The sequence below is a fragment of the Neolamprologus brichardi genome, chromosome 2, assembly GCF_056152115.1.
Source record: "Neolamprologus brichardi isolate AB-2024 chromosome 2, ASM5615211v1, whole genome shotgun sequence".
Classification (NCBI taxonomy): Eukaryota; Metazoa; Chordata; class Actinopteri; order Cichliformes; family Cichlidae; genus Neolamprologus; species Neolamprologus brichardi.
In genome coordinates this window covers 30477902-30495465 of record NC_142105.1, presented here as the reverse complement: position 1 = coordinate 30495465, position 17564 = coordinate 30477902, and the positions used below count along the sequence as shown (strand labels likewise).

Below are 17564 nucleotides of genomic sequence, written 5' to 3'. Positions count from 1 at the left end.
TATGTATAATGTGCACATGGCCCAGTAATTCTGTCCATGTAGTGTGCTTGTCCTCCAAACATCTTATCAGACACTTTCACAAAACATTTAGGTTCTTGTGAAATCCTTCAAGGGGACTTTTGGTCCTGGTGCCTCTTTTAGCTTGTTAGCTAGTTTTTGTGATACTTTCCTCCTTTTTAGTTTCTTTTCATCCTTATTAACCTCCTCACTGTCAGTCACATCATTTGATGACTCAGTATCCTGCAGCTGCATACACAGATTATGTGAAGTTTTTCTTTATAGGCTTGTTTTATGGGAAATGTGAACATTTAAAAAAAGACACAAAGCTCTTAAAACACACCTTATTTTGGCTTGCGGGACACTAGCCCCTCCCACCTGCTGTAAACCTTCTGTATGTGGAGGACAGCCAATCACAACAATACTGTCTTAAAGGAGCAGCAGTTGAAATGTTTCAGAGCATGTGCTGAACCATCAAGGTGCGGTATAAGATCAATAAGGGCCTTTAGTAACATTAGTCATGCAAAGCTACTCAAAAGAAAGTAAACAGTCAAATATGCAGAAGAAGTTGCCTTATGTAAAGATTTATTAATTTATAATACAAGCTTTGATGTAGACCACATTGCATTTTAGTTTTTACATTTATTCATACTGAGCTAATCTTCAAAGCAGTGACATTGATTGACAAAAACACAAACCAAAAGACACTCGATGGAAGGAATCAAAAGGTTTCCGACTGTTTCTGAAGAAACCACAGCCCATCAACCCTCCCAGTGCACCACCTTCTTCTTTTTTTAAAGACCACTTGCCCCCCCACCCCCCAAATTAGTCCACATTATGCCACGCATTCACACACCCTCAGACACACTCGCACACAAACTCACCCGCACAAAAATTCAACAAATACATATACACAAGATAAAAATTGATATATTTAAATTTCAATATTAATGATATTACTGAATTCCACAATAAAAGGCAAACGAGAAGAAACGACAGCATCCAAATGAAAAAAGGAGGCGAAACATTTCCAAAACTTTCCTTTTTTTCTCTCTCTCTCTAGTCATCCAACGAGAGAAACTCAGCCTCGTTTTCAGTGTCCTGTAGAGGAGGGCGTCACACCGATACCCGCTCCCCGCTCGCATCTTCTGTCTGCGTTTAACTGGCCCGCCGTGCCGGCTCCCATCACCAGGGAGCATCGACAGCCTAGTCATTAAAGTCTCCACCAGAGGAACGAACACGACACCTGATGGCGCGCACATGATCCGCTGAAATCCTCTGACCACATTTATTCAAGCCTCGCCGGGGAGTCTGTTCCCGTTTCCCGCGGACCCTCAGGTGTTTTTACTCTTCCAGATAAAAGTACTTCCTCGATTGGTCCATGAACAGACGCAGGTGACGGCCTACTGACCGTCAGTTACTGAGAGGCAGAAACAGTCTGTGAGGAGGATGGCACATTTTCTACCACCTGGGTTCGGGAGGAGTAAAGGTCTGTTCATCTGACCAAAACAAAAAGCCACAAAGGAGGAGGAGATGAAACACAGCAAACACTTTAGAATTAAACTGGTTAAGTGCAACGAGAGGGTTAACACCATTCAGTAAGACCTGGGGGAAACATCCAAGTGACTAGTAGGGAAGGGTTAAAGCCCACACATCCTTTATAGCACTTCTGTGTCCATGAAGAGAGGCGAGTTCCTGGGTTGTTGTTTTTTTGTTGTTGTTGTTTGCTTTGTTTTTTCACTACATGACAGCTCTTCAAAAATGTCTCCAGCAGTGAAGGGATCTGCGATGTTGTTCAATGTCATGATGTTCAAAGTAAAAGTAGTAACAACAGTAGAAGTTTGGGGGCAGAAAAGTGAACATTATTGGCACAAAAAAGCCTCAGATTGGACAGTTCAACCAAAGTGAGAGAGAGAGATAGACAGAGAGAGAGAGAAAGAAAGAGGGGGACCCCAAACGGACTTCCTGCATTTTATTCCAGATCCGCAGCTGACGGGACGACAGGCAGGAAAGAGCGGAGAGGGAGTGTATGCTTGTTTGAATGTGTGTGTTTTATATATATATATATATATGTGTGTATGTATGTGTGTGCATGTGGGTGGATGTGTGTGTGTGTGATTAAAGGAAGGGAAGGGGTCGTTTCTGTAGCTTTACAAGAGGAGGCAGCAGTTGCTCTCTGTTGTTTTTTCTCTGTTCCTTTGACCTACAAAGACAAGAGAGCAGAGACATGAGGTGAGACAAAAAAAACCACAAAAACATCCAGCTGACATGAGACAGACCTCACTGGAATCTGTTTCCTGTTAGAAGGGGGTTCTTCCTCCCGACAGCTGCAAAGAGTTTGTTCATGTGGGGTCCTCTGATCCTTATTAAAAGCTTTTCAAAACTGTTTACGCATTCTTCAACAATCAAAACATACAAAAAGCTGCTGAAATGTGTGGGCCACTGCACTGTGCACAGTGTAAAAAATGTCCGTAGCTATAATCACAGTGACAATGTAGCATCAAGTGAATTAGACCTGAGTCACACAGGCCAAGAGACTGGTCAGCAACCATCTGATAACCACAGGTTTTGAGGGGAAAACGAGTATTCTCCATCCGGTTGCTGTTGGTTGAGTGCAATTGTTAGGAAAATGATTGCTGAATTCCCAGTCATGCAAGTCTACAGACGAGTTACTGGCAACCACCTGTTGCTAAGGAAAACCGTGTGTTCCACAACTGGTTGGCAAAAACCTCAACAGTTAGCCTCAGCTAGCCGAGTGTGGCTAAAGTTAGTCTTTTTAGCAGCACTCATCTTCTTTCTTTACACGCTGGCATCCACACGCCTGTCATGAGTTTGGCTGCTGGTAGTGACGGGATGGATTACATCCAACATACGGCTGAGAACTGAAGAAGCATGATGGTTTATGTATGATGGTATATTAGAGCCAGTGACAGTTTAACTTTTTTTTTTAATAGTTTGGCACCTCGAGAAAAAACTAAAACAAGGAGCAGATGAAAGTTCCTCACCATGAGAGTTGGGCTCTGGAAGAGTCTCCCTGGCAACCAAGTGCATGACAGTTGTTCGGCCCGGCGGCAGCTTTAGAGCTGAAAACACATAAAACACGTCAGGATTCATCCTTGTACTTTCCCATGTAATCAAAGGGTGACAGCAACAACAGCTGCATACAAATGCTATGAATTATGACCTTGTCAGTATCTATATTTGTCTCGCCTAGGAATCACTTTATTTTCAGACATCGTAACCTTCAATTAACCAAGCTGGATCATGAATATTTACATGTGCCACTAGGATATCTTTAATTGTAAAAACTTTCCTTACACATATTAATAAGTCTACCTGGCATCAGGTTTGAAGCTGAAATGAGATGGTCACATAAAAAAACTGTTCTATATACTAAAAGTGCTGCTGTCGCTTTCACTTCTTCAGACTCTGCAATTTAGAAGTCGGTGAAGCTGCACCAGAAACCTCCTCTCTGTTTCCTCGTATACATATTTAATCAGACAGTCTCACCTCACTGAGATTAAAATCTTTTACAAGAGACCCGAGAACAAGAAAACGTGCAAAACCAGCCATTTTTTTCTTGATTGCAGAACAGTGATGAGCACCACATGTGACACTAGTGACAAATCGCAGTGCACTGTGATATACAGAGTTTAAAGCTCCTCAGTCACACAGGAGATGAGATCAAAGGTTGCCAACAGTTTGCATGGAAGACACTGATTTGTCTGCAAACATTTGCAAACTATTTGACCACTAGTAAAACGGTTTAAAAAATGCGATGCAAACCAGAGACAAAGATTACTCAGATGGAAAAGTTCAACAAAAGCTGGAGAATAAGAGCACTTTCCTTCAAACATTTACAGTTTAAATGCCACTCAGAGTGCAGCTGGCGAGCGTTTGCAGTCAGCCGGTGTCTTCCATACAAACGACAGGCAACCATGGTGCAGTACTGTATATCTCTTTGCAACATTTCACCTAGCAACACCAAGCAACCTCCATCAAGGACTCCATCAACTGTTGATGCACTAGGTTGTATCTACACTTGTTTTCCAACTGGAAGAGAAAGACAACCCTTTAAAAAAAAAAAAAATCAAACTCTGCTTTTAAAGCCAAGCCCAAATGTGTTTCTAAGTCTCCACAAGAGTGATGAGGGTGACAGGCCTCAGGTAGAGGTGGAGAACACCACATACTTCAGAATTAAGGAGTAGCTTAAGCTTCTTCAGTGCAGCTTCCCATGTACAATGCTGATGGGATTCTCAATCTCAAACCAAGGTCACATTCTAGAAGGTTTAATCTGACTTCTAAACTCAGGACTTCTTTAAATGTTCCTAATGAGTGCTAAGACAATCAGCAGCCACACCTTCTTCAGCAGATAGCCTTTTAAATGTAGGCAATCTGCGGTCAGAGGTACATGATCACTACCCTGATTCATACTGGCAAACAATTTGTTCTACACGTGAGCGAAAATATGTGCACTTCCTGTCACGGTTACAGAGTAAAAGGCAGATTTCCTGGTACTGTTTGATTAAAATTTCTGAACAGAAACGCAGAAAGAGGAACTGCAGCCACCATCAGAAGACTCCACAACAAATCACAAGAAGTTGATGGGCTGTTGAAGGCAGCGACACAATATACAGATGTTACCGGACATCTGAATATTATGAATATTGGCGTTATATAGAAATGTAAGCTTTATATTTTTGTATCTTTTTACAGAGAGATCTTCTTTTATCTGACCGACTCAATTTCTTCTATTGCACATTGAACTTTGTGTGTTTTATAAAGAATAAATTTATAAAGTAAAGTTGAATTAAAGCCACGCTTAATGCAATATAATTACTTTATACAACTAAACCAACATTTTCTTCATGGATCTCAGAAACAGCTTCATAGACTGGCTTCTTAAAAAGAGTTTCTGACATGGAGATTTTCATTGTCTTATATTAGACATTCTTAAAACAAGAAAAATAAAGGTTTATTTAAAAACACAAACAAAAACAAAAAACCCATAAGTACTGAAATGAAAGAAAAAAATCTTGACTCTAATCCCATAATCTGTTGTGCTTTTTAAGCCATTTTATGTACAACAGCCAAGCAGTGACTATGTCAAGGACCTTTATTGTGAAAGGAACAGGAAGAAGCCCATTTCGTATGTGTGGACAAAGCTCACGTTTCCGGTATGGCGTTTTCGGACATGCATAAAACAAATCAGGTCATATTACCCCATTATTGTTGATAAGCAGTTTCAGTATTGGCATCACTCGCTCCACTGGAGCAAGCCTGCAAACCCAGCATCCAAATGACTGAGGCTGTGCTGGAGAGGAGGTTAAAGAACTGTTAACCATCACGGACCATCCTCTGCATCACTTACTGGAAGGCAGCGGAGCACTTTAACATGCATTTCACAAGGACAGACACAGGAAATCTTCACTGCCTCATACCACAATACCTGCATTTATTTTATATGATTTCTTATTGAGCCATTTCACTCTGGTTATTTATTTATTTTTTTTATTGAGCTATCACAGGTTGTGTTCAGTCTTTTAGCTAATGTAACAAGTTTACAAATTCTGGGATTAATAAAGTATATTTTGTTCATAAAATCTAAATGGTACCTACAGCTACCTTTGCATACTGCATGAATAAAAACTCATACCAGCAGATAATTCTCAGATGAGTCTCAGAAGATAAAGGCTGTTTTCGATTTCACTTCCCATTTGTTTCTACACGAAACAGAGAGACACACATCCTTGCGTCACATCGCTCTGATTAAAGGGAAATGTCCAGCCAGTGTGAGAGATCAGAAGCACTGAGACTGGTTCTCAATCAGGAAATACTGTCTGCTTCAGTTCATGTTTTGGGTACAGTGAAATAATCCAAACAGCAGCAAAGGAGGAAGGATGCTGCCTGGGAATCTGAGGACACTGGCAGAAGTTCATGACTGTAAATCGTTAGATTAAGAGCTTTGTGTACTGCTGCTAGATATGCCCGCATGCCGTTTTTGGCATTAGTAAGTTAACAACAGCATTTTCAGTAAGATAAAAGCATAAAGATGCCATTCTGTTTCTCTCTGATGCTTTCTCTGGCCAGCGATGGTCTTACCTCCCAGGGTGACGTTGCCATGAAGGAAGCGTCCCTGGAAAATGAGGCGCAGTATACTGGGACTGCTCACCTGCTCTTCCTCCCACCCTGCCAAGGAGGGAAAGAAGAGATGTATCACTTTCCCAACTGATGCAGCCAGCAGTATTTTTTTGTCCTAGAAACACTAAACACAAGAGCCGTGATACAGATTGCTGAGCATATTTCTAAAGTTGTGACTGTGATATATGCAAAGCCCACAGTTTACAATTTAAACCTTTAACTAAGTTCTGGATTCTGTTTCCAAATGAACTCAAACTGGCAGTTTCTTGTATTTTAATCAGCTGGCATGCACACTGGTAACCAGTACATCAATGAGCTAATACTAGCTAATGTACTGGCCTGGCCAGTTTATTGCCCTGGCTCCAATGTTAATTCCCCCATCCAACACCATAACACAGGGTGTGATCCAAAAATTAGGGTGATAAAAAAAGTTCAAAAACCTCACAATAATCTCCTTGGGCAGGTCCGGATGACTTTCAGCATGGCTGCCTGTCCTGACCACTTGTACTGCAGCCTTGTCCCCAACTCCAGTATCCACAATAACTCTCAGAATTATTATGAAGAGCTAAACTTTCCACTGAGGTCAATATCGCTGTCTTACCAGGCTGTAAACATGGGAGTCTATGGGGATTGACTCAAGTGGCTCTTGAGTTGAAACTGCAGTTTCTGGCAGTTCAGCGCTGCTTTCATTCATGAATGAATTCATGAAGTCTCGAGAGGCTGCAACTTGGAGCCGGCTCTCTGGCTACAGCCGAGGAGTTTTCATTTGAAGCGTCTGCAGTTTCTAAGTCCAAAGGCTGCGTGTCACATGATGAGCAAACCCAGCATCGTGCTTGCCATTTTTGACACTCACATGGTTGTGCACAGCAAATCTGTCCCCCTGGATGAGGCAGTAAAAGCAGAGTTTTTACTGCCCACCTCACACTGTTACAAACTCACCTGTCTGCTTTGGACTTCTAAAGCTTCTCCGTTTCTTTGAATCAGCGAGTGTGAATACTTGCATATTTTTAAACAGAGATTATATCAGGTTTTGATTCCACATCTGTTAAATATTTGCAGAAACTGGCAAACTGTATGAGATTGAATCAGTCTGACTTTGAGGTTCAAAGTGTGAAATATATTAAAAGTGAAGAACAGGAGACCGAACCCTTTAAAACGTACCTGCAGGCCAGTTGTCAAATACGTGCTTGGCGATGTCCGTGGCCGAGTCATTTGGGGAGAAGGTGAAGTCCTGTGTTTTGCCACTGACCAGGATAAGGCGGAGATGTACCTAAAGCGACAAACAAAAGCATTCAAATATGGGTCCATAGAAATGTCATGCCAGCCACACATCCATTAAAATTCTTCTCAATTAGTCGTGGCGAAATCCCTTCACTTCCTCTAACCTCCTCAGACATGAGGTGACCTTCTGAAGGGTGCGAACAGACGGACATTCCAGCCTAATTAGATTTAGCCACACCAGATCTCCACCCTCTGACTGGGCGACTTCATTCATCGAGGGCTTACGGTGAAGTGAGCCTCTGTTGCTGGAGATAACACCAGATAAGGGTGGGGCAGAGGGGGGAGAACACTGGGCCTTTAGTTCCAGGGTGCTGCTGCTCCTCTCCGGGCTGTCGGCCTAATGCGATAACCCCAGGTGTCCCAGACAGCTCTGGGCCATGTTATTAAATTTACATGGCCAGTGCGTAGCCCCAAGGGGGACTCGTGCAAGTGTGTGTGGGAAGGTCTCTTAACAGAGGGGCTTCCTTCTTCTTCTTTTAAAAAAAAAAAAAAATCCTCTGGGCATCTACACAAAGATATCTTTTAAAAAACAAATAAAAGGGGAAGCTTCATGGGCAACATGCCTTTAAGCAGTGTCTAACATTTTATCCAGACTGGAACCAGAAGATCAGACTATTACTAGGACACCAAAGAAAGCTACTTTAATTACTTTCATTGGCGCCAACTTAAAATATAAGAGTATCACATAAATTATCAGTTGATTTAGATTTAAAATCTGTATCTGAAAATAAGTAGTAAGCTTGAAAATGAATGTAACAGAGTAAATGTCACAACTGAAGGTCATAACAATGCGTCATAAAATCTTTTTCACTAACAGTTACCTCAAGTTTTCTTCCCTGCATATGCAATTAAAAAAGAAATTACCAGGACTTTGACCAAGCGTACTTGCTCCTCCATAAAAGCTGAAACTCGCTGGCTTTACAGGGGCTAGCTGCACCCTCACGCACAGAAACCTCTTTGTCATTTATCCATTGGTTTTGCAATTGAAAGAAATTGTTTAATGTAATAAATAATCAGTTAACAGACTTTTCTTGAGAATCATCGCAAGGCTGCGCTCATGAATGTAGATCCTGCACCTTTTCCTATCAACAAACTATCACGATCTAGATGGGGATAAGTGGTAGAAATTGGTTGGATGTACTTTTATGGAAAATAGTAAAGCAAAACTAATGTTGAAGATTAAAGCAAGACAATGTAGAGCTATGAAGCAGACTGTGATCAGCAAGTGCTTTAACATGTGTGGCATCCCAGGTGATATGCTGCTGCATATGTCGCCCTCCTCACACACTATTTTAAATTTAAAAAATAATAAAAAAAAAATGTGAATATTTTATTCAAATTTATCCACTAACATTAGACTACATGAAGGTAGGCTCGTGGTCAGGATTAAAAACATCACCCTTAACTGAATAATTATCTTGAGCCCATTTTGGACTTCTGTCGCTGGACCTCATTGAGCTCTCATCTCTGATCAATCATTCCACAAAAGCATACAAAAAGAACAATACTAAATCTTTTTGCTGGGACATCTCGACTCTAGATTCAGAGCTGACAGATGGGGGAACGTTCCCCCTACATTTGTCCTTCTTTAAAAAAACGTGAAACATGAACTTTCTTTGGTTCACAAATCACAGAGGAGAGAACAAAGAGACTTAATCACGAGGTGTGACGTCAGGAAGGGACAACCCTGCTCTCTGATCTGTTTACAAATACACCCTCAAACCCCCCCTTTCCTCTCGGTGGTCCCCTGCTCACCCATCCCCCTGTGAACTGAATAACCTCAATGTGGGATTGCATACCCATGTCATTATTAACAAGCTTTGTCCCTCTTCCCTTTCATCCTGAACAAAACAAAAACAAAGTCAAATCTGCCATGGCAACATCCTGCCTCACAAAGTTATTGAGGTTCACCAATCGAAAAAGAAGTCTTCCAAGTGGCGTTATGATTACTTTTTAAGGGTTAAAGGTAATAGCAGAGGCTTATCTGTTCTTCGTGCCGGTCAAGTTTCCTAAAAACATAGTCAGCCACGAGCTTCAGGATAGCTGCCAAGAGAGATGATCTATTAAATCCCACTCTGGCCTCCTGTGGGTTTTACCTCATGTTGGTGTCCTACATAAAACATCTGACAACATATTCTTTTTTAAAAACTAAGCATGGGTTCCGTTAATACGGGGATGTCAAACTCATTTTACATCATGTGCAACAGACATTCCACTTTGATGTGAACTGGGCAAAAGTACTACCAAGTTACAGAAAATGTTCTGGATTGTCCTGTAATTACAATTTTAGAATATCCTTGTGCTTTGGTGTAGTATAACTGGAGCAATAGGAAAAGCTGAAAACCTGTGAAAAAAATTCAAAAACTAACCATGCTTTCACATTTTCTTAAGATGCCCAGTGAGCCAGATTGGAGTCTTTGCTGGGCCAGTTCTGGCCTAAGGGCTTTACGTCTGGCACCCCTATTCTAATATCTGCAGTTTATCACTCTTCTTATTCAATAAAGCGTACGCTTCAGAAATATCATAAAATTAAATGACACAAATAACACTAAAATAACATAGAACAACACAAAAAGTTGAATCATTGTCCTTAAAAAGTTATGTTTTGCCTCACCAACAATCCAAAACCTGAAATATGCACACACGTGTGATCACTGCTGTACATTTTTCATACTAGGAACTTAGTATGGAGACAGCAATTGTAAAAATGTGGGCCAGTAATAACATTTGAATTGAAAAACAAAAAATTGGCAATCGCCTATGAAAATATTTTATTTCAAGAGAAAGAAGAATTAATGCTTTATAAAAATACCTGAAATGGTTTAAAGTCTTTGATTGTACAAAGGTAAACAGGACTTCTTCCTGTTGGCCATGAAGCTGGCAGATGGTGATAGGTGACAGAGAATTACACTTTCTTTAGCATTGCCCTCAATATGACAAGCTCCAGATATCTATGTTTTATGTTTTGGTGAGCAGTTGATAACAGAAAGAAACAGCTGTTTCATAATTTTTGGGTTTAGAAGTGGCTACCTTTGTTTCTAAAGCTTAGGTGACATGGTGCTACTTCTTTGTTCTTTGTTAATCCTATTTGAACAGGGCACATTTATTTAATTATTGTGTCATAAATAAAACAAACTGATCTAAAACTACAGCCAAACATCAGCCTGTCTGACTGATAAATGTCACCTCTTTTGACTTTTTATTTCTTCTAATTTCTGATACTGTCGCTGCTCTTATTCACAGCAGAAGTTTTAATTACATAAAAATGACATTCAAACTGCAGTTTAATACCCCAAAATGCAAATAATTGTCATCTTTTTCTTGGTAAAATAGTACTAATAAGTAAACAGAAAGCCAACAAAAACTTGTATTATTGTATCCATTCCTGTGGTTGGGTTGGATTAGGTGGGGGCAGGATGTAATAAGAGGGTGCAATCAATTGGCATCTAAACCTTGAAAGGAAAGTAGGCCAACGTTTTAACTCAGATTAGACAGATGGTGTTCACAGGAACAGCAGTCACTATCCAGCTAAGTGTTTGTGCACGTTGGCTAATCCACAAACAACCCCCACCCCCATACAAACACCTACATCAGTCACAGAGATAATCAAACGTATTAATGTTAGATGATGTTTTTAGGTTTTGTTTTGTTTTTTTTAATTCAGAGAGCATCGCCTCAGTTGTGTGTTTTGAAAGGTGACAGAGCCTCACTCACCATATCAAGATCCCTCTGAGTGGTCATGGCTCAGCGAGGAGGAAGGCCGTGGACAGGGAGCAGAGAGGACAGGATCGGTGTGCTTCAGCAGCTGGAGACGGGGCCAGAGCCCTGATACAAACACCAACACTGTCAGGTTGACTTCCACAAAAACAGAAAAAAAAAACCTGGCACCATAAGATTGCACCGCTCACAAACTGTTACCCACCGAGCTCGAAGGAGGCTAACGCTGCAGCTAACATGACAACACTATCGGTCGAAACTGCACATGATCGATTAGTTGCCTGGACCGCAACAGCACCGAGCAACTTGTGTTTTACCACACCGTGATTTAACTAACCCAAATTAGTAATCTTGGCGTGTTAAGATAGGACGAGCTTTAAAGATTAATCCCACAGTTAGCCTTACGTTATGCTAGCGGGCTACATCCAATTCAGGCATCACGGCTCATAAATTTACTGGACGCTGAAGCGGTGCATTAGGTGGGGGTGTGTCTCGCCCGGAGACACCGATCACCTCAGAGTTTCACCCAGATAAGGTGTATAAACAAAGCCCTGCGAGCTGAACAAGCTACCGCTGTTAACGTTAGCATTAGCTGTTATGTTAGCCCGATCTTCTTGTCGATGGCTAACTGCAGGCTAACAGCCTAAGGACGGTTTCCGTGCTGTGGGTCTCACCTGCATCTGATGAATACGATGAAATTTTGCATTCAGTTGAATCAACCAGTCAGCGGGAAACGTTTTCCATGGGGAAATGATCGAGTGTAGATGGATGGCGTTATGGTTGACTCTGGGTATCGGAGGCTAATGGACGGGAAGACGCCGGAAGTCAGCTGGTAGTAAACACAGAGAAGAACTACAAAGGCTTCTGGGAGTCCGAGTCCAAGTATGAGAAAATATAACAAAAATGAGAAATAGTTTATTATTATTATTATTATTATTATTATTATTATTATTATAAGAAGCAGAAAAATAGTTTATTAATCATGGGGGGGATTGTTTTGATTCAGACTAAAAATATAAAAATTAAAGACGAAAATCAGAATCAGAATACTTTAATAATCCCTAAGGAAATTATGTGGGTTACAGTTGCTTCAAGACAGTAACAGTAACAGACTAAACTAATTAAATAAGACAATATAGTAAACAGTTTACAAATTTAAGAAATAGCACTAATATATACAAATTGCTCAATTATAAATATCAAGACTATTACAGAGTCAAGTATATTACAGAGAAATATACATGACTGACATTTAACTCTGTGAACTCTGTCATTTGTTATTTGACTGTAGAGCATGTGCAAAAGGGTGTAACTATTGCAGTATTTACAGTGTATTAGATGGAGGAGTTGTACAGGGCAGGAATGATTTCCTGTGTTGTTCAGTGGTGCTTTTTAAAACGTAAACATTAGATGAAAACATGTAAAACAAATTACAACCAAGATTAAAGTGAAATGTTAAATTAAAACTCTATATTCCAAAGTTAAAACAATACCGAGTATAGACAAGGTATTATATAATCCACATATCACAAGGAGTTATAAAGTTTGATGGCCACAAGTAGGAATGATTTTCTGTGCTATTCTGTTAGTGTCAGTTTTATTTATATAGCACATTCCATCACATGCAAACTCAGTGTGATTAACAAAAGAGATAAAACAGAAGAAACTATGCAGGTCTACTGTGTCTTATGGCAATAAAAACAACAACAAAAACAGAAGTTAACAAACACACACACCATCATTGCCATCAGAACTGCCAGCAGTAGCTGAAGTCCATAGTGTAGAGGGTGAAGAGAAAGTGAGATGGAAGGGTCTCGTGTGGGGCTCTTGTGTTGCTGACCTCCCTGTTCGACACACAGTGCTGTAGGAGTACATTTTCTGGTCTCCCAGTTAGGCAGTCAGTCAACCATACAAGTCAGTATCACTGTCAGCTTATCAGGCAGTAGAGCCGGCCGGATGGCATTGAAGTCACCGAAGAAGTAAAAAAACAAACAAACACGATTCTTACAGTGTTTGCTGCTTTGTCCAGGTGGGTAGAGACATGGGTGCGCAGGCAGAGAATGGCTTCCTTAATTTCAAGTCTGGGCTGGTAGGCAAACTAGAGTGGGTCCATCAGTGGGTGGACCACAGCCTGGAGCTGGTCCAGGATGAGTCTCTGCAGGGTCTTCTTGATTCATCCCATATTTGTGAATTTTTTTTGCTAAACCAAAAGGATAAAGTGAACAATAATAATGACAATAATGACAATGAAGTCCCATATGATGATATATTTAACAATAGCTGACCATAATATGTCACATCTTGGAAACAGAGGTGTGGGCTGATGACATAAAGACTTAGAGTGACAGGAAAATGTATATTTTAAAAAAACACTTTCTACAGAATATCATCTGCTGTGTATACTTATGTATCCTGAATCTAACCCATCCAGCCAAAAAGTAAAAATCTAAAAAAAACAAACTAACAAAAAAACCCAAAACAATAGAAAGCAGTCTTGAATGATGCAGTATTCCTTCATATATTTTTGACTCTGTCTTCTGTTGCATCAGTGGCAGATATAGAGAATTTTAGATTGGGTGGAAATTATTATTATTATTATAGTAATTATTATTACTATTATATACAACTATTTATTGTGTCATTACTAGAGATGGCACGATACCACTTTTTTATGTCCGATACCGATATCATAAATTTGGATATCTGCCGATACAGATATGAATCCGATATAGTGTTTTTTAATCAATCAAACTGTTTTTTAATATCTTGCTGCATTTTGTATAAGTTCATACTCAAGTTTAAATAAACAACAACACTAAAGCTATTCTGTTATACCTGTATGTAAAAAAAATACACTGCACCCAAAATATTTCATAGTTCAGCAAAACTGATCAATCTAATAAACTTAAACCTACACCATTACGGCACAACTAAAGTCAAAGTCAAAGTCAAACTATTTGGTTTACTACTACTGTTTATAGCGTTGCCCAAAATTACTTAATTGTCACTAACCAGACTTTATCTGCAGACTGCAAACAATCACAGACCACACACAGAGTCTGGCAGCAAAACAAAACCTGACTTAGTGTTAATATTTGAGGGAGAATACCGAGTGGTTTTTGTTATCTGCTGATCTGCTGACTGACATGTCTCCCTGCTCATTCCAGCAGTCGCAAAACACCCAGAAACCCAGACATCACAGTCTCACAGTAACATGCAAATCTCAGTCAACAACTATATCTGTTTTGTTTTTATCTTTTTTTCTTTCTTTTTTAAACTCCGCCACTGGGTAGCTTGCTTCCCAGTGCCGGTCCCAAGCCCGGATAAAGGAGGAGGGTTTGGTCGGGGCTAGCAACCCCTTCCTGTAAAAACCTGCTATGCTACAGAAACAACAAGTGAAAACCAACGAGCAATCAGTGGAGAGGAAGGTCAATCGCTAGTGACGAGGACGGACCAAAGTCTTGCGACCATCCCTCCCTCAATGGATCGACCATTCCTCAACGCAAGGATATCGACTCGCATCGGGACATGGAATGTCAGATCACTCTACCGAATGGGATACCGCATGCAAAGGCTAAAGGTCTTTGATGACTATCGACTATCGACTTGTTGAAGTTGGCTTCAAAGCCAACTTCAAAGTTGGCTTCAAAGGCATTGATCGGTTGGGAACCAGTTTCCGTCTGCATCGTCTCGGCTTAATTTCGAACTTGGCAGGCCAAGATCACGTTTATCCAGGACTATGCTCCCACGGAGGAAGCGAACGATACAATCAAGGATGCCTTCTACAACCAGCTCCAAGACATTTTAGCAGCCATTCCCTGGCACGATCACCTGTTAATGGTTAGCGACTATAACGCACAACTGGACGGGGACCGGGCTGGATTCGAATCGACCATCAGGCCCCATGGATTGGGGGCACGCACGACTGATAATGGCGACCGGCTCTGTTCATTTTGCGCCACAAACAACCTTTGCTTTGGGAATACCTTTTTCCAACACAAGAGAGCACACAAGACGACGTGGCGGGAGGAACATACGAAAATGAAACCAATTTCGTTTGTGTACGGAGACGATTGCGGTCATCGTTACTCGATGTGCGATGTTGGCAGGGCGCGGACACCGGCTCAGACCACTCATCGCCAAGCGTCGACTCTGGCTCACGAGAACAGTGTCCAACGGTCAGCGCCCCAAGCCTTTTGACGTCACTCGTCTCAAGGATCCAGAAATGGCCAGCCAGTTTTGATTGGATGGGGGACCTTATTGATGAGCGGAACAAGGTAAAGCAAGTATGTGAACGAGAGCCACCAGGACAAGTCTTGGATGCAGTGGACATGTGTTATCGGCTGATAGATCAAATGGTCAAACGGAGTTGCCGACGGGACAAACGGGATTGGATCGGACGGAAAGGACAAGAAGCGCAAGAGGCAGCAAACAAGAATGATACCAAAATGCTTTATCGAATTGTTCAGGAATTGAGCGGTGCTCCAAGCGGCAGTGGAGTACCAGTCAAGAGCAAGGATGGCCGCTTCTTAACAACAGCGGAGGAACAAGACCAACGATGGGTCCAGCATTTTGAGGAAATCCTGAATCAACCGGGACCTATGTCGACAATACGCCTTCCGCCCCGTGGATGACCTTCCAGTTAACGTTGGTCCAATCTGGTCAGTGTTATAACACTGGACGGTGGCTTGGACAAGCACATCGCCTGTCGGCTCGGAAAGGCAGCATCGGCCATGCGCAACTTGAATCTGGTTTGGAGATCGACCACCATCTCGATATCATCCAAAGTCCGTTTGTTCAATACAATAGTCGTAACAATGGCTATCTATGCGAGTGTAACATGGAAGTCGACGGCAACAATCACCCGACGACTAAATGTTTTCCAACAGCGCGGCCTCCGACGGATTTTCAAAATTTCGTATCAAGATCAAAACAGACATGGAGACAGTCATTCATTGAGGACCTAAAAGCGGTCGATCTTTCATGGGACGAGGCTGAAGATGTGGCTGCAAACCGAGCTCGTTGGCGATCCCTTGCCGCCCAATGCGCCATTCGGTGCAGGAGGAACTAAGTCTAAGTAAGTAAAAGTAAGCTTATTCATTTTTGATGGTTAAAGGTTAAATACAGTTAAATACATTATTTTCATATCTATACATAAATATGACCCAAAATGTTTTGAAATGTTTAAGTCATAAAGTTAGACAAATGGATGAAAGCTTTGGTATGAAATGATCCAATATAAACAAAAGTTTGCGAACTTCTAGGATGAACAGTCAACTTGAAGGTGAATTTAGAATCAGGTGTGTTGATTGGTCTGATCATCACAACTAATCCACATCACACTGTCACACAGGAGTAGCTGAAGGTTGTAAAAGTCCTTGATGTAAAAAGGAAACCCAGGATTCCAGTAACTAAAGGCCTCTATCACACTGAGTAATGCCATTGTTCACAAGTCCACCATCAGGAGATCACTGAGTAATGATGGTATGCAGGTTTTTCACTTCTCATTCAAGAGATTTCTGCCACAACGGGGCTGTCTCGTTCAAAGTGGTCCTGAGGTTTATTGACCCACCCTCATGCAAGTTTTTAAGGGCCACTTGAGTGGTATGAATCAAGGCGTTGAGATATAATCACAGTTTCCTTGCTGCACTAATTTAACATCAGTGACAGAGTAATAGAAAAAAAAAAATTGAAACAGTGAATGTTTTATCTGTTTTATGAGAATTCCCCAGAAAGAAATTAAGGGCAGTAAACTTTCACAGGTTGTATCACCGATGTTTTATTTGCCGCTCCATATAGTGTTATCAGGTAAACTCATATAAATGGACTGCAGTAGAATTACCAGATGACAGCTGAGGAAGAGTGTTCATACAAAATACACTTGGAGCTTTTAATAGACTGTGAAACTTCCGCTGAACCAGGTTATCAAATTTTAGGCTTGCGCAATACTGAACGTGGCAGTGGACCAAGTAATTAAATGAGATGGGATAAAATAAGCCAGTGATATAGATGAGTTTTTTCTGACCCCTTTCCTGTGCAGACTCATGACCTATGTGCTACATTCACCTTTTTTGTTGTAAGCCCCTGTTGAAGCCTTAACTTCAAAAAACTGAATTACAAAAATGTGTTTAATGTGAATTAAAACACCACAAACACTCACACCGAGTCTGCTTTTGGGGTTAAAGGGTGCACAACCACACACAGACAGAGCTAATCGACATGTTGATTGCACATGTTGATCCTGCAGCATGTGCATTTACAGAGCATTAGTCATAGCAGAGCGGCAGACAAACTTTGTCTGCACCTGGCAGTCAGACACTTGGTGCCACTGAAGCATTTTACACAGGAAGCCTTTTACCTACCTCCTCTGAATTATGACTCAGCTAATGAGGAAGGGTGCAGGATTTAAAGACAAACATTAAAGATGG

General features: G+C 41.1%; 1 protein-coding gene across 1 annotated transcript; it reads right to left on the bottom strand.

Annotated features, from left to right (window-relative positions):
* Nucleotides 1–565: 565 nt before the first annotated feature.
* On the bottom strand, nt 566–11966 carry ubl3b (ubiquitin-like 3b). The gene is made up of 6 exons (XM_087850887.1): nt 11811–11966; nt 11134–11244; nt 7300–7408; nt 6100–6186; nt 3003–3080; nt 566–2200 (listed from the first exon to the last, which is right to left on the bottom strand). The coding sequence occupies exons 2-6, from the start codon at nt 11158–11160 to the stop codon at nt 2148–2150; spliced, it is 354 nt and encodes a 117-aa protein (XP_087707013.1). The 5' UTR covers nt 11161–11244; nt 11811–11966; the 3' UTR covers nt 566–2147.
* Nucleotides 11967–17564: the final 5598 nt, after the last annotated feature.

Coding starts and splice junctions, on each gene's coding strand:
- ubl3b (XM_087850887.1), bottom strand. CDS start 11,160: ATGACCACTCAGAGGGATCTTGATATG. Junction 7,409..11,133: donor CTCAGAGGGATCTTGATATG/GTGAGTGAGGCT, acceptor TTGTCGCTTTAG/GTACATCTCCGCCTTATCCT. Junction 6,187..7,299: donor ATTTGACAACTGGCCTGCAG/GTACGTTTTAAA, acceptor CCTCCTTGGCAG/GGTGGGAGGAAGAGCAGGTG.